Source organism: Pseudophryne corroboree, chromosome 6, assembly GCF_028390025.1.
Source record: "Pseudophryne corroboree isolate aPseCor3 chromosome 6, aPseCor3.hap2, whole genome shotgun sequence".
NCBI classification, from domain to species: Eukaryota; Metazoa; Chordata; class Amphibia; order Anura; family Myobatrachidae; genus Pseudophryne; species Pseudophryne corroboree.
In genome coordinates this window covers 371,361,695-371,380,056 of record NC_086449.1, presented here as the reverse complement: position 1 = coordinate 371,380,056, position 18,362 = coordinate 371,361,695, and the positions used below count along the sequence as shown (strand labels likewise).

General features: G+C 40.1%; 1 protein-coding gene and 1 long non-coding RNA gene across 4 annotated transcripts in view; both read right to left on the bottom strand.

Annotated features, from left to right (window-relative positions):
* Nucleotides 1–17,249, bottom strand: part of PRRT4 (proline rich transmembrane protein 4) — a 57,910-nt gene extending 40,661 nt beyond the window's left edge. Inside the window, exons 1-2 of one of the 3 annotated variants that reach the window (XM_063926693.1) lie at nucleotides 17,174–17,249; nucleotides 7,820–8,766 (exon numbers count right to left, since the gene is read on the bottom strand). In XM_063926693.1, coding sequence (XP_063782763.1) covers nucleotides 7,820–8,705 — 886 coding nt within the window. In that variant the 5' untranslated portion in view covers nucleotides 8,706–8,766; nucleotides 17,174–17,249. Of the gene's footprint in view, nucleotides 1–7,819; nucleotides 8,767–16,791; nucleotides 17,128–17,173 lie in introns of those variants that run through there. The other 2 variants (XM_063926692.1, XM_063926694.1) reach the window with 2 other exon arrangements.
* Nucleotides 3,569–4,052, bottom strand: LOC134935292 (uncharacterized). The gene is made up of 2 exons (XR_010180035.1): nucleotides 3,961–4,052; nucleotides 3,569–3,851 (listed from the first exon to the last, which is right to left on the bottom strand). It is a non-coding gene; the product is annotated as an uncharacterized LOC134935292 (long non-coding RNA).
* Nucleotides 17,250–18,362: the final 1,113 nt, after the last annotated feature.

The window sequence follows — 18,362 nt, the reverse complement described above, 5'->3', positions numbered from 1 at the left end:
TCTCTCCTCAGTCCCTCGATGCAGGGAGTCTGTTGCCAGCAGGCTCCCTGAAAATAAAAAACCTAACAAAAATGCTTTCTTACAGGAAACTCAGGAGAGCTCCTGAAATGCACCTAGTCTCCACTGGGCACAGTATCAAACTGAGGTCTGGAGGAGGGGCATAGAGGGGGGAGCCAGTGCACACCCAGAGTCAAAGTCTTTCTTAAAGTGCCCATGTCTCCTGCGGAGCCCGTCTATCCCCATGGTCCTTACGGAGTCCCCAGCATCCTCTAGGACGTTAGAGAAAAACTCTTCTGCACAAACTGGGGAAGGAGGATGAGAGAAGAATGGGAGCTGATCAGTAAAAGGAGAGGTTATGAGGAGCAGAGAATGGTACACAGCTGACCAGGAAAGGAGATGCTATTTCTGAGATTTTCTACAAAGAGAGATCACTAGAGAGAAGGGAAATGAAACACACTTCTCTGCCTGGCTCAGTATGTAGGAATAGAATTATAGTACATACACATATTTTAGAGAAAAATCCATCCATCATCATAGCCAGACCTTCACCAAACAGTTGTGGACCATCTTCATCTGGTCCACAACTGTTTCCAATTATTACACTAACTTGGGCCAGTAGATAATACACTTGTTGTTTATCATCTCTTCATTCAGCCTAGGTTTTTATATAACTAAACAAGTGGGGAATAAGAGCAAGCCATTGTGCATCGGATAAAATGGGTCATGTTTTCAAGGAATGTATGGACTTGAAACTGTGATCCACACACAGAACTGATTTTACAGTAAGTCCCTTTATCCCCAGTGGTTGAGCCTTTTATGATAGCTATGTGCTAGAGACGCATACAGTGTACATGTTGGCATGAAGTATTATAAAGGACACACAGTTCTCCGAAAGTCCTGCTCATGCTTCCATAGCTCCCTATCAGGTTAGGTAGTGAGGACTAGTCTTAACACAATGAAGCAATCAAGAAGGAACACTCTATTACTACTGGGAAAACATGCCGGGACTTATTGAACCCCAGGACGTGGCTAATAGGAGGCCTTGGTATACAACTTTTGAGGAAGGTGGAATAAAAAAAAAAATACAATTTTAAACATAGCATTGTATGAGTATGACTAAAAGGTATGATCTCATTGCAGTGCCATACATGCGCCATGGTGCTTGTGATTTGTGAATAGCCAGGGCTGTCTGGTTATTTAGCTCACATACAGTACAGCAAGACCAAAATTGGTCACCGATGCCACAGGCCCATTCACCTTACTCAGCTGGTGACCTCGTAGATGCAGATGTGATCATCACGTTAACCCCATCAAATCCAATTACAGTTCGATCATGCAAGCTAGACGCTGAGCTACAGTAGGTTGGTTAAACATTACAAAATAAAACTGTGGGGTCAGAGCTTGGAGACATAATTATGTTAAGAGTAGAAACTGAATAGCGCACTACTTCAAATACATTGATTTCAGTGCTGAGGATCAACAATGCGGTCTATTGCGAATCCCATAATTAAACCGGTTTACCTTGAGGTATAATTAGCACACACCCATAATCCTATTCTGTACAAATCTGGTTCACCTCCCACCTTCCTTTGTTTATTTACTATCTCTAGAGGTAAAGGTGTCTGCAATGTGCATTTGTTCTGATGTAAATTATCTCCATTCCTTCCACCTTTCCCCCAGGAAACCAGCCAGACCATTCCTTGACCTACAGGGTATACCTTCACCCAGGCAAGGACTACATTCCCCATACCGTGGGCTTCATTTCCCCCAAGACTGTAAAACATTGCAGTTCTTTCATCCCTGTTTACAGAACACAGAACACCCATTTGCAGATAACACGGAGATAACACTCTTCTCTATAGTTAATACCAATTGTAAAGCACAATGGAAATTGCTGGTGCTATATAAAGTAAATGTTAAAAAAATACACAAATAAAAACATAAGACCCCTTCTGCTAATGTCATTGTCAGGTTGCAATGGAAAGCTTAGATCAATGGGTCATATAGATCTGTTATGTGAGTGTCACTTTGTGGCAGTGACAGATTAACAGAGAACAGGTCCTTTGTTTTCTTTAGCCCCCTGAATCAAAACTCTATTAAAGTTCTAGAAATGTAATTAAAATAAACAAATATTTGATCTGCTGACAAACTAATCTAATTGTAAGCCTATTTCAATAACCAATTCACAATTATTGTAATTAGCCTTAAAGCATCTGAGGTTGTGTATCTAATTTTGGACGCTGCAGAAATATATTTTGGAAAGTGTCTTCCGCTCTTTCTCCAGTATAGATATAATAAGTGATGTCTTTTAAAGTCTCCTATACACCTAGCCTTCATCACTTAGTTGAATGTGTCTGTACGTATTCTGCACTGCACAGTGTAATTTATTACTATTAAATACTCTGAGTGTAGGTTGATAGCTTAGCCTTTAGGGAGAAATGCATACAATGCACTGCACTCCAAGGGCTGAAGTATAATCCAGGTACTTTACATGACCAAAAGTATGTGGTTACCTGAACATCACACCCATAAGCGCTTCTTAAACATTCCAGTCCAAAACCACGGGCATTAATATTTAGTTGCTAGAACAGCCTTTATGCTTCTGTGAAAGTTTTCCACTGATCAAGGGAGATAAGGCCTGGCTTTTAGTTGGCATTTTAAATCATCCCAAAAGTGATCATTTGGATTGAGAACAGGGTTCTCTGCAGGCCACAAACCAGACTGGCTTACCTAGACTGTTGCCACAAAGTCCAACAATGTGATAGCTTCAGCTCCCTTCACTGTAAGTAAGGAACCTGGGCCAAACCATAAACTCCAGACCAAGATTACTACAGTACCGGAGCCCGGGCCAAACCATGAACAACTAACTGTTCAAATGATCTTCCAACTCTACCAAACTTTACAATTGGCTGAACACAATTGGGCAGGAGGAATTCTACTGGCATCTGCCAAGCCATATTCATCTGTCAGATGGCAGATTGTGCAGCGCGATTCATCACTCCAGAAATGGTCATGTGCTTTACATCGCTCTGGCTGATGTCTGGCATTGTACACGGTTTCCATGAAACTCACCACAAACAGTTCTTATGCTGATGTTGCTTCCAGAGGCATTTTTGAGTGTTGTAACTAAGGACAGATGATTTTTAAGTGCCATACACTGCAGCATTGGGCAGTCAGGTTCTCAGGGCTTGTGTGGCCTACAGCTTTGTAGCAGCATTGCCGTTACTTCTAGATACTTCTATTTCAGAATGATAGCACTTAGATATGTCAGGGACAGCTCTAACAAGGCGTAACACTATGGGGTACAACCTTAGGTATTACAAACATGCTTTATTCAAGTTATAAAGAAACTGTAAATGATTTGAATCTGCTATGCCCATCCTGAGATTGTAAAAACAGAACATGTAATGCAACAGTACACGTACATCCGCAATACGTATTAATCAGACTTCCCTATGTGAATATTACTGCCAGCAGGGTTATCTCATCAGAGGTAACCCTTTAATATATAAATATATATATATATATATATATTACAAATAGAAATGGATTCTCGTGGGAGCCAATATGCCTTTTGTATGACAATAATTAAAAGTTTTTATTGTACAGAAACAAACGATATTTATCCTAAGCGTTCGTTATTGACACAACCTTCTAAAAATTCATATAAAACAATATTACAATCTTATACATAAATTACAGTTGGATGTGAGGATTTTACAGCCAGGTGATCAGTCAGAACTCGAAATGGATGTATCTCCAACCAGATGTTTGTGATAAGGACTTTGTTAACCAGACGTTGCAAAACCCAACGCGTTTCGTCCGTTAGGACTTCATCAGGGGTTTGGAATCTGGATAGTTACAAATGGAAATATATAAATCATATAGTCTTCATTAATAAGACATATTATTATCCAGGTAAGTATTCCATTGAAATCTATTGTGGATTAACATACATACCAGTTCTTATAGTAGGAGTGATTACCATTGATTAGAAAGGTTTAGAATATCCAATGATTACATCCAATCACATATTCAATTCGATAAATATAATATCTGAAACATTATCGTTATAATAATCAATAAACATTATCCTTATACAAATGATAAAAGGAAGAGGGAGGGAGAGTCAAAAGAAGAGAAAAGGGAGGGAAAGTCGAAAGAATATTATGAATGTCAATATAAATCAAATAGCTCCGTAAATAGTTTTTTGTCACTATTTTATCTTTATCCCTTTTAGGGAACGTAACATCATCTAATTTCAACCAAATTTATATATATTTTTTTGAAGTCTATCTAGGTATGTATTGTACAATGAGTTGTAATGTGGATATAATTGTGTGTATATTGTGAATTTGAAGTTTTATGTGGACTTTAATTGGAGTGTTCTATAACTATTGGTGGTTTCTGATACTTGTAGACCCTGCCCTTTGTATCATTTCCATCAGCTGAATTGATGTTGATTATGTGGATAAATACGGAGCTATTTGATTTATATTGACATTCATAATATTCTTTCGACTTTCCCTCCCTTTTCTCTTCTTTTGACTCTCCCTCCCTCTTCCTTTTATCATTTGTATAAGGATAATGTTTATTGATTATTATAACGATAATGTTTCAGATATTATATTTATCGAATTGAATATGTGATTGGATGTAATCATTGGATATTCTAAACCTTTCTAATCAATGGTAATCACTCCTACTATAAGAACTGGTATGTATGTTAATCCACAATAGATTTCAATGGAATACTTACCTGGATAATAATATGTCTTATTAATGAAGACTATATGATTTATATATTTCCATTTGTAACTATCCAGATTCCAAACCCCTGATGAAGTCCTAACGGACGAAACGCGTTGGGTTTTGCAACGTCTGGTTAACAAAGTCCTTATCACAAACATCTGGTTGGAGATACATCCATTTCGAGTTCTGACTGTGATCACCTGGCTGTAAAATCCTCACATCCAACTGTAATTTATGTATAAGATTGTAATATTGTTTTATATGAATTTTTAGAAGGTTGTGTCAATAACGAACGCTTAGGATAAATATCGTTTGTTTCTGTACAATAAAAACTTTTAATTATTGTCATACAAAAGGCATATTGGCTCCCACGAGAATCCATTTCTATTTGTAATCTACTTTTAATACCTTATCTGACAGAGGGTATTTCTTGTTGGTTTGAGACTAGAGGTATAGCGCAAGATATTAGGGTTGATTTTTTGTTTTGTAATATATATATATATATATATATATATATATATATATATATATATATATACACACACACACACACAGTGACACTAAAAATGTTCTATTGCCACCAAGAAATGTTTTCGTCTTCTAAAATTATAAATATGTAACACATTATACAATGAGAAAATCAATCACTAAGTTATGCATCCTAGTTTTTATTATTTTTAAACATAATTTCCTTCAAAGAGGTATCAGTACAAACTTCTGCAGTGTTTGGCAGTAGGTGTCTGCAGAATTCTCAATGAGGCAATAGCTCTAGAGACAAGAAGGATGCTGGGTAATATGTCACAACCTGGGCAGAATACAGATGAGCCGAGAGAAGGACTTGTCTGCTCCTAAGTATGAGTTATATTAAATGAATTCTACAGCATCATAGCAACAGCTGTGTCAATGCTAATACAGAGCTAACGCTGGGGCTTACATCACTGCAGGGATAGTACAACTGGGGAACCAGCTCTCTCTGCAAATATACAAGACTGCACTGCGATACTATCTGTGTGAAACACAAATACTGACAACTAGATTTCCACAGTAAATTGTACAGTTCAGTAACTACATAAAATCAAATTTATTTACAACTGAAATATACTGCACACTAGCAGGGTTGGCTTGTTTTAACCAAATATTTAAAAAAAAAAAAAACACACTGTTTTTTTTTTTTTATTATGCTGCGACTACTGACAGGGCACTGTGACTTCTTAAAAAAAGCCCATACTAAAAGACTAGGGTTTTTAATCAAAATATTTATTGCTAGTGGCATGCCCAGTGCTAATGCTTACCTCCCCCTTTGTGTGTGTTTGTGTTTCTCTGAAAAGTGCTTTTGCATTTTCCATTTTGTATTACTGTTCAGATTTATTTATTTATAATAAGTAGGGCTAAATGCTTAACATTAACTTGTTCTTATTTTCATTATTGTCAGAGACACCCTCAATATACTACTAGACAATGTAATCCAGACCTAGTACCATCATCCCCCCATACATTCTGTACAGCCAGACCCTTTGTATACACCTGCAGAGATTATGTATAACGTATACATTCTATAAGAGTGCATGGCAGGCCTCCCGCACTCATACATCGTATACCTCCCTCATGTAAACATAGCAGCAATAGACACCACTATTCACACATTGTGCAGAAAACCCATCTGTGTATATAGACCAAGTAGGCTGTGTACATAGAGAAGATTTCTCGCTAGGCAATAAGCACGGGGAGCCGTTAGGTTTATTGGTCAACTGGGCATCAGGAAGTTAAAAAGTAAAGATATTTTCAATTGCATTAGTCCATTGTTGTGGGTTTATGCACAGTAAAACTAGAAATAAATGCCCTGGTGCAACACAGTGCCTGATTCTGCAGTGCACACACTTTGCACACCGTTCTCGCAGACTTCAATATAATGGGGCTAATTCAGACCTGATCGCTAGCAAGCGATTTTTGCACTGCTGCGATCAGACAGTCGCCGCCTATAGGGGAGTGTATTTTCGCTGTGCAAATGTGCGAACGCATGTGTAGCAGAGCTGTACAAACTGATTTTGTGCAGTCTCTGCGCAGCCTAGGACTTACTCAACCCCTGCGATCGGCTGTTCGGGTCCGGAATTTACGTCAGACACCCGCCCTGCAAACGCTTGGACACGCCTGCATTTTTCCAAACACTCCCAGAAAACGGTCAGTTACCACCCACAAACGCCTCCTGTCAATCTCTTTGCGATCGCCCGTGTGAATGGATTCTTCGAACAAACTCATCGCTGAGCGGCGATCCGCTTTGTACCCATGTGTGCGAAAACGCAGCCTAGCGATCAGGTCTCAATGTGCACGCACCAAAGAAAGAAATAGGTTTCTGCACAAGCACCAGATCAGGTCACACAGACGGAGTTCGCTAGTGCGTATGGATTGATCCATATGTGAAATGAGTGTTTCTGGCCAGTGACCATGCGAGTGCACATACCTCGTACAATTATGTGATTCTTAGAGAATCGCTCCTTGGCCTCATCATTGTGATACTGAATGGTGGCATTAAGCTGAGGGGGGCCTTCCAGTTTTCCAATAAAGGATAATAATTGAGGTAATAAATATAATAATAATAAATAAATAACTAAATAAATAATAAATGGGTATATTTTAATAGTCATAGTAACAGTTGTTGAGGTTAAAAAAAGACAAGTGTCCATCGAGTTCAACCTGTATTATAATTTTATAATTAAATGCTGTATCCTTGAATATTTTTTTCAGCTAGGAATCTAATTCATTTTTAAACTTATTGATTGAATCCACCATTACTACCTTCTCTGGCAGAATTCCAAATCCTTACAGCTCTTACTGTGAAGAACTCTTATCTCTGTTGTGTATGACATTTTTTTTCTTCTAACCTCAGGGGGTGTCCTCTGTAGCAATTTTTTCAGCAAATATTGAGAGAACAGCTAAACTGATAGCTTCAGTCAGATTTAAACTACAATTGCAAAACTACAGATTTAAACTACAATTGCAATAGCTATACGGCTTTGTCACAGCACCCTAATCAAACCTGAGCTACAATTGCCAATGTCACGCATCTTACCAGTGATGTTTTCTGCCACTGCTGATGGTAAGCTGGATATTCCCTCATATGTCCGATACTGGTCTTCCTCTGCTGAATTTTCCAAAAGTTCTTCGGGAACTATCTGAAATATAACACTTGTGGTGTCTGCAGCAGCTAGTATTTCACTGGTATTTTGGTCCTTTTTGGGCAGTTCCAAAGATAATATCTTTGTGTGATTATCTTCAGGTGTCTGGTGGTCAGTGACTGTTTGCTCCAAGCTATATGGCAGTGATGGGCTCGCAGACACAACATTTTGAAGAGACAAATGGTTCAAAGCCGTTGTATGTATGGGCTGTATACTATCACCTTCAAAAAAAGGGTGAGATGTTTTGTTCAAGTTGGATTCTATCTCATGAGTAGGCTCTGGTGAAGACTTGAAGGCAGTGGTAAAGGTATATGTAGAGAATGGTGAAGATATTTCGGGCCATTCAGATACTGATAACTGAGATTCTGTCATAAGAGGCACAGTTGGCGGTTCTTCAATAGCAACCTCAGTCAGATATTGGTCAGTTAGTTCATAATTGGCAGTGGTTGTCTGTACATGGTCATTATCTACCAAGTTTTTGTCAAAAAGCAACATATCATTCTGAAGCTGGTCTGATTCTATAGTGGACACTGTATTGGATGTATCAAGCAACACATGCAGGTCTGTTTGGCTTTCATCCAAAAATGGTGCTTCATTACTATGAAGCCATGCAGATGGCAGTGTAGAAGAATACTCTCTCTCTGGCACAATACCTGCTGTCGAGACAGAATGTTGTGCATCTGCCCATTGAAGATTTTCAGTTGGTGCTACCTCCTGGAGGTTCATGTGTAGACAAGCCAAGAAAATGAAGTTTAATGATATCCAGTATGTTGAACCCATGACGTTTCGTCTTGTATCAACAGAATGTCACCGGGGACTCAGTCTTCTCTGCCAGCACAAACTAGAGGCAAGAAAATACAATTTAATATTCTAAACAAAAATATGGAGGTCAATTTAAGAGCGATTTTGGAAAATGTTATTAAAGTATACATTTTAAAATTAGTGCCCATGGCAGGTGCCATCCTGGCCAACCAATATGTATGATTCTGCAAGACAGTGTAGAAACTGGATGTGGAGTGAACAATCTGTAACCATTCACACCATGAGAATGTGACCATGACCGGGGACAGTGGGGCAGTTGTATTAAGCCTGGAGAAGGCATAAAGAAGTGATAAAGCGGTGATAAGTACCAGTCTATCAGCTCCAATGTGTAAATTGACAGTTATGAGCTGATTGGCTGGTAAGTTATCACCGCTTTATGACTTCTCCAGGCTTAATACATCTGTCCCAATGACTTTTCCACCATGATGCACAGGGGAATGTAAGGATGAGCTGCCACAGATAGTGGATGGATCAGGTCACCAAATCTTACAAAAAATAGTTTACTTTATTGCAAACATAAGAGAGGAGATCTAGAAACTGTAAATGCATTTGTCCTAACATAACTGTAAATGAGCTCAGGAAGTGTTTCCCTTATCTAGCTGTGCATACTTTGCCTAGTGAGCCAATGGGCTGCAGGTGCTTTTACTATGCACTCCAGAGATCAGAAGAGAATTCCAGTGTTATCTCCCAGCTGTCTGTGACCAGGTCACAGCTCTCTGGTAGACAGGGCTTTGTCTGAACAAATGTACACACACATGTTCATGTTTGGTTCAAATTATACATTGTACCTTAACCACTTAACTGACGATTTTTCCCTTCAAAAGCGTTAACAACATTATTAAATAAAATACATTTTAAAAAACAATGTTGAAAAAGTATTTTTTAAAATATTTAAACATGATCTTATGCACATCTGCAGAACGGATCTCCTCGTCAAAAACAGGGGGACAGGGTGGGACGGCGCAGTTGCATGAAATCGGACCATGCCAGTTAAGTGGTGTTAAACAAGTTTTGCTAAATTAAATCTATGCTTCAACACTGTGTGAACTTGAATTTCACAGTTTATGAAGCATTACATAGGAACTTCTCGACAAGCCTCACAACTCTATTAGCAATGGTAAAGACCGTATTTCTAGGCACGCTCCCATAAAAATTCTGCTCTTTTAGTTAGAAATGTATCAAACTTTCTAAAGAGTGAAGAAGTGGACAAGTAATAGTTGCCCATAGCAATTTATCAGCTTCTAGCTCGCAATTATCAAGTGCATTCTATAAAATGATCGGTACCAAGCTGATCTCCTTCGCACCCTCCCATATACCTTTACCCCTTGGTAAACTATGGTCACATAGTATGCTGCATGGTCTAGTTTACTTTTGTGTAAAGTTTGCTGCTATTTTACATCTATGTACAGTATGAACAATGCATTTTCTTATACGGTCTCCAATTGTCAAAAGAAGTAGGCTATAAAAATACTGTTCATTAACAATCAAATCCCAGTACACAATAAATGTTCCCGGTAATCCTTGGCAGGGTGTAACAATGTCAATGTATTATGTCCTGGCTGTTTCCAACCTATTGTACTTTATGTGACATCACCTACCTTTTACTTTTTTTCTTTAGAAGGCTTTCAAATGCTTTGATTATTTTGACTCTTGCACTATCATTATTATATCTCCCCCTTTCATGTCCTTATATTTTTATTGTCGCTTCTATTATATTCTTTTATCCCAACTCCCTCTGTTTTGTCTGTCATCTTGTCCAGCCATTTCCTCTGAGCTTTTGATATAATCCTTTTTAAGCGTCCTTTTCTGGAGAATCTTGCTGCTTTCACAACCTGGCATCAGTTTGCAGATATACTGAAAAGACCAGTGAATGTCAGCTTCTAAAGGGAACGTGTCACCAAGAGATCTAGTTCCATTTCAAATCAGATATTCACCACGGACCCCCTTTGGCTTTTTTATCATGTATTTGATTAGATGTTAAGCATTCACACAAATCAATGGAAACCAATCACAGTCAAGTACAAGATAATTGTGTGGAACATTCTTAGAGCATAAACAATGGAATGAGGACCCCTGTTAGGTGACACAGAATGCTTTAATGTTTTCTGTGACTCCTACTGTATGACATACTCTGTGGGTGAAAGCATACTTCATGTATGGCATCATACCGCCTACTTGTTACATGCAATAACACAAAACAAATTGCTGTGTGGGTTGTTTATCTCGATCACTGCTATGATTCATTCTCATTTAAATTCATTTTATGAAAAGCACAAGGGCAAAGAAATATTAAATGCATGAAGTAGGCAGGGGGGGGAAGGTGTTCTTTTACAGCAGTGTTTATAATTGTTTGTTATTTCTAAATGAGTAAGATCTCATTCTGCACTGCACCTGGTTAGTAAATAGCCCTTGTCACAATAATATAGCCGCTGGTCATCAAGGACTGAAGTCCTTAGCAGCTTTGTGTGAATGTCAACATTTGTAATGCTCTACTATTTCCTTATAAAAGAAATACTGTTATTTCCCAGGTTTTCATTCAACATATTTACTAAGCAACCATTTGCCTGGAAGCAGTTTCTCCACTATAGTGTTTGACTACGGGAATCTAGGAATAGTTATTTTAGATTTGTGGGGGGGTTTTAGAATCAATTTTAACAAATAATTATTGTGGTTCTGAGTCACATTTTTAAATATTTAAAAATCTGGACAATAAATGATCATGAGTGTAGCATGTTACGTTAAAAACTGCACTAACACATACATATATATATATATATATATATATATATATATATATATATATATATATATATATATATATATATATAGACAGTTCAGCACTCACCATAGCAAGCTCACTTATCCTCACAACATCAATAAATAAATGATGGGGATTTAGTTAGTGAATTGGCCAATGCACGGAAGCCTGCATACCGCTCCACGGTACCCCACCTTCATGCAGGTCCTACACTATCAAAGTCTCAAAAATTAAAACCTGGCAACTGTTTCACACATAATATAACTGCACACATGCCCACTAGGTTTAACGTGTATCTGCCAAACATCTTATGGCTTTTAAAGGTACACTGGTCACCTGACTCTGGCTGATAAATTACTAAGGAGCAGCTGACACAGGTTTAGAACAAATGAGATTACACAGGGGTGCATGAAAAGGCCTGTGACCATGGTTAATAAGAGTTAACCAAATATTAACCCCACAATATACAAACAAATCTGGAAAACCACAGCACTCACCACCCCAGAAGTGGGGTGCAGTGTCTGCACTCACCACTCACAAGGTGGGGTGCATGCAGCCCATGGCCACCAACCCAAATACATACAGACAGAAAGTTCAGCACTCACCATAGCAAGCTCACTTATCCTCACAACATCAATAAATAAATGATGGGGATTTAGTTAGTGAATTGGCCAATGCACGGAAGCCTGCATACCGCTCCACGGTACCCCACCTTCATGCAGGTCCTACACTATCAAAGTCTCAAAAATTAAAACCTGGCAACTGTTTCACACATAATATAACTGCACCCCGCTTCTGGGGTGGTGAGTGCTGTGGTTTTCCAGATTGGTTTGTATATTGTGGGGTTAATCTTTGGTTAACTCTTATTAACCATGGTCACAGGCCTTTTCATGCACCCCTGTGTAATCTCATTTGTTCTAAACCTGTGTCAGCTGCTCCTTAGTAATTTATCAGCCAGAGTCAGGTGACCAGTGTACCTTTAAAAGCCATAAGATGTTTGGCAGATACACGTTAAACCTAGTGGGCATGTGTGCAGTTATATTATGTGTGAAACAGTTGCCAGGTTTTAATTTTTGAGACTTTGATAGTGTAGGACCTGCATGAAGGTGGGGTACCGTGGAGCGGTATGCAGGCTTCCGTGCATTGGCCAATTCACTAACTAAATCCCCATCATTTATTTATTGATGTTGTGAGGATAAGTGAGCTTGCTATGGTGAGTGCTGAACTTTCTGTCTGTATGTATTTGGGTTGATGGCCATGGGCTGCATGCACCCCACCTTGTGAGTGGTGAGTGCAGACACTGCACCCCGCTTCTGGGGTGGTGAGTGCTGTGGTTTTCCAGATTTGTTTGTATATATATATATATATATATATATATATATATATATATATATATATCCCTTCATTGCAAGAATTCAAACTGGACCAATGTGTACCATCAACCTTCCTTGAAAAGCAAGTTGATCTAATGGGAAAAGGTAGCTTGTATATTGGGAGATGTGTTTCGCTGATGGCTATGCTTTCAATGTCGGGTATGCAGAATTAAAGGTAACGGTGAGATATTGAAAAGTTGATTGGATGCTGCAACATCCTATGGCCATGTCCACGGCCAATTGTACACAAACCGTTACACTACGTTAATTGGGGATGACCAAAAGAAACAATTATTCTTTGAAGATCACAAGTTTTATATGAAATATCCTCAGGCTTTGGAAACACCTAAAACGTTTACATATGTATTACATGTTTGTATTTCATCTAATTAAGTCACATTGTGTATATATATTAATGTAGCAAACACGCTTACAGCCTCTCATACACATGGGAGTTAAATTTATGTCTTGAATGTGCCTTTTCTACTTTCACATTTTCAGTACAAGAAAATAATAAGAAAATGAATCTGTACTCAAACATTTTCTGATGAGATTCGATTTGAATGTTCCTGCAGCATTCAGAAGCATTAATGCTCATGAAGATACAATGGATTTCTATGGGAAGAGTCATTAAGTACACAGCAGACTATACTGCAGAGATGCTTTGAGACATGTCAATGAACGTGCCTCTAATGCTTTTTTAAAATCAAGGACTAAGTACAAGGTCTTGTCTGCACATTTAACTAGAACATGCTATATGCAAGACTGATGGTTGTCCGGTTTCTATGCAGAGGCAATCAGAGAATATGCAGTAGAAAAATGCTATACCTTTTTTTTTTTCAGACACAGCTAACCTTCCACATATGTTATGGTAACAGAGACTAATCATTCACCAAACAACGAAAGCTTCCACTTAAGTCCCGTGGGTACTGCGTGCCTTGGATTACTAGAACCTTTCATATGGTTTGGGGGTTTTTTTGTTTTTTTTTACAGACATTTGAAAGGGGACCCAAACAGTACCTTGCTTAGCTCCCCATGGGGCCATATTCAGGCTCTGAACAGCATTTTTTTTTTTTTTTTGTGAATTAAAAATTTTAATTGAACTTAACTGATATTTGCTTTAGCAATCCAAAATCGCAACCCACCTACAGAAATACAATAGTCTAGTGCAGGCTTTTTCAACCAGTGTGCCGTGGCTCACTAGTGTGCCGCGACCAGTTCCAAGGTGTGCCGCGGAGCCAGAGCAGCTTCCTGCACCTACAGAGTGAACTGTTGGCCAGGGCTCTTCTTAGAGGATCAGTCGTGCTCCGGCCGTGACCTATGCCTTGAAGACGCGGCGGTGTGATATCATAGGTCACGGCCGCTGCATCTCAACACCCAGCCAGCCCACCCGCCTGCATACACAGCTTCCAGTTCCTGCCTGCATACACAGCTTTCCTTGCCCACCCACATCTACACCTGCCCGACTGCCCGCTGCTCAGTATTCGCAGCACTCCACTATGAACAACCCCCGCCACTGAGGGACAGGAAGGAGGACAGCTGACCGGTAGGGGCTAATATTTGTTATTTTATTTCTCCTGTGGTGAACAATAAGATTTATGTGGGGAGAATAAGGATTTATGGGGGGAACAATGTGAATAATTCATGTGGGGAGCAATAGGATTTATGTGGGGAGAAATGTGATTGATTTATGTGTGAGCAACATGATTTATGTGGGGAGCAATGTGATTGTTTTTTCTGTGTAGGCCAATGTATGTGTGGATTTTTTTTTACTGTGAGGGCCAATGTGTGTGTTTTGTTTTTTTCTTTGGGGAACTTATGGTGTGCCTTGGCAATTTTAAAATATTGTTCGGTGTGCCGCGAGTAAAAAAAGGTTGAAAATCACTGGTCTAGTGTTTGATGCACCCACCACTTGTGAGGTACTCAGCATATGGTACTTGATCAATTTCATTTACAAAGGAGGCAGGCGAAGGTTGAAAGCACTTCAACACCTCAATGCTCATCTATGTAGAGAATGAAAGTTATAGGGCCCTATTTATCCTAATCTACATTTTTAATGCAGATGTGATCAATTATTTACACCTAAATATGCAATGTGAAAAATTGAAAGTTTAACAGGAATTTAGCAAAAAGCTCTTGCCAGAACATGGACAATCACGATGCCTTCTGGTTTTGGATCTAGAGTGTGTAGTGCGCATGCTCAGCAGTTGGCCCGAGAATGCTTCAGTGGGGGCAGACAGAGAGGATCACTCTCTGAAAGGATGTGTTCTTTAGGCTACTATTGGCTGACAGTTTAGCCGAGGGCTACTTTGCAGCTGGAAATGGGGAGAAGGCAGCAAATATCGGAGATATCTTCTACTGTCCCTCCTTTTTAAATCCCAAGATCCATATTATTATTGGTGTTTTGGGGGGATATCCTGCAAATATACTTTAATAAATGGGCGCCCATAGTGCTTTAATGATTTTTTTTTTTTTTTTTTACCTCATCCTGCAGGGGAATTGGCTTGTAATCCTCTGCTAAATTCCAGGATTTTCAGTCTGTATTCTATGTGGTATGTATCTCCTACAAACTCCTTACTTATACACTCCTACAAACTCCTTATTTATACACATAACATGCAGCACATTACAGATATTATTTCATTTATTCACACCAGTACATGCCGCCTGTGGACACACATGCATTACCAGAGCACCTAGAGCAGGCATGTCCAAACTGCGGCCCCCCAGCTGTTGTGAAACTACACATCCCAGCATGCCCTGACACAGCTTTAGCATTCTCTGACAGCAAAACTGTGTCAGGGCATGCTGGGATATGTAGTTTCACAACAGTTGGAGGGCCGCAGTTTGGACATGCCTGACCTAGAGGAAACCCATGCAGACACGGAGAGAATATACAAACTCCACATCTATAATGTCTTGGTCAGGATTTGGACTGATGAACTTAGTGCTGTTAGGCAGTAATGCTAACCACTACACCAACACATGCCACACAGGTCTACTTAGTATTCAGAGAATATCATGATTTAAGCAAAACCCCACAAGCCAATGGATCAAATTTGCAATCCAATGTGAAAAATAATCATGTTGGTGCATCTAATATATAAATAGCCAATGGCATACTGAACTAGCTTTAACATTCACCCATTAAATATCCAAACACTAATAATTTCATGTGATGTTCTCTAAGGCAAAAGCAAAAAACAACAACAACCATTATGAATTTAAGGCAACATTGACGCAGAATTGGAACAATGTTGCCTAGGAGTGGATGTGATGTAAGGTGGACCCAAAACTTATGTTGCATGGAATTTGTGTCCAGCAGCTATAAGTGAGTACATCTAATGACAGTCATATACTGCATGGACCTAATAGGTTCCACTGCCAAACAGAAAGCAGTAAAATGCATGGCATTCCAACATTTACCAGCTCAGTAATTCCCCACTTCATGGTAATGCCAATGAGTAAATGAGTCTCATCCCAATGCAATGGAGATATTGCCTGCAGCCTGGAAATTCTCAGCATTTTACACTACCCTAGTAATCACCACTAAACTGCATACAAATATCATGCATTTGTCTGACCTGTACAAGATGAATGGTATTTCTGGTTAGATTATATGAGCTATAGATTGGCGTTTATTATGCTCTAACATATCTACAAATCAATGTATTCGGACAATATGGCAAACTATACCTTAATAAAATAATTAATTCATTAAGGTTTAATTAATAAATAGTGACTACCAGCGTTTAACTATCTGTTCTGTACACATGAAACACTTTGTACCGGAGACACCAGCAGCACTAGGAATCGGCCATGCACACAATTGTGGCACAGACAGCAGTGTGCATATGGGAGCTGCAATACTGTAAGAGTAACACAGTGCATTGGGGACATTTCGTATACTCACCAGTCATAAATGCAGAGATGCATGTGTGCAAGACATGTGTCTATGTAGCATAGAATAAATGAGTCGTGGTAACAGCGATCACCCATTCCTAGCGACGTGTAGCAGGCACAGCAGTGCGAGTGCATGTATACGCACTGAGCGGCGGGATTACAGTCATTTCCCCACAGGTCATGAACGAAGCTGCATCACTTACTCCTCCACATCCATGGTGGTGAGTCCTGTGTCCTCCTGATCCTGCTTTCCACACTGTGTGCAACCTTACCGCTTCCCACGAATGATTTCCATTACTAAACCAGATCCATCTCTGTGCTTCTCCCTCCCCCATACCACCTCTCCCTCCGTCATCCCTTCTCCCCCTCCCCTTCACAGTGCACTATCTTACCTCCAGCCCCTTCCCACAGACACCATCTCTCTCTGCATAGAGCTCGATTCAACAAGGTTGAAGTTAGCTTCATATTCTACCAGCTTCTTATTCACTTCTTATTCGGCTCCAGCTTCTTATTCAGAAAATGTTATATTAAGACCCTTAAATAAGAATAGGTTACTAAGTTAGCATTGTAGAAACAAAAAATTGTGTCCCTTACACCAATTTACGTTACATTTTGCCTTAAACAAAAAGGATTTGGGCATGAAAATGGTGGTAAAGCGGGCACAGGCCCCAGATTTCATCATTTTGAATAAGTAGCTGTAGTTCTGCGAGGATTAAACAGCGTTGCTCAACAGATTTGATGCTAGGAAACCGACACAGGGTGATCATATCACCCACTTACAATTTGCCTTGACCAACATGCCTTTCAGTGCCGTTTCTTGCGGCGGGCGAGCCGTGCAACCGCACGGGGCGCCCGCCGCGGCACTTTTCGTGTCCTTGTCTGCTCCTCCCTCTTCCCGAGCACTCCTGCTCGGGGGGGGCGGAGTTTCGTGGAATGACGCGATTGCGTCATGACGTCACGACGCAATCGCGTAATTCCGTGAAACCACGCCCCCCGAGCAAGAGTACTCGGATGATGGAGGAGGAGCAGACTACCTGGAAGGAGGAGGCGGCCGGCGCGAGGGAGGTGAGGCGGCCCGACTTCGAAGAGCGGGAAGGTTCTGTATATGTAAGTAGTCTCTCTTTCTCCCCCCTTCCTCCCCCCCCCCAATTGACACCTGCCTGCCGCACTGTATTTAATGGGGACACCTGCCTGCCGCACTGTATTTAATGGGGACACCTGCCTGCCGCACTGTATTTAATGGGGACACCTGCCTGCCGCACTGTATTTAATGGGGACACCTGCCTGCCGCACTGTATTTAATGGGGACATCTGCCTGCCGCACTGTATTTAATGGGGACACCTGCCTGCCGCACTGTATTTAATGGGGACATCTGCTTGTGTACTGTGTAAAATGGGGACACCTGCCTTTCGTAGTGTATAAAATGGGGACACCTGCCTGCGTAGTGTAAAAAATGGGGACACCTGCCTGCCATACTGTGTAAAAAGGGGACACCTGCCTGCCGTACTGTGTAAAATGGGGACATGTGCCTGCCGCACTGTGTAAAATGGGGACACCTGCCTGCGTAATGTGTAAAATGG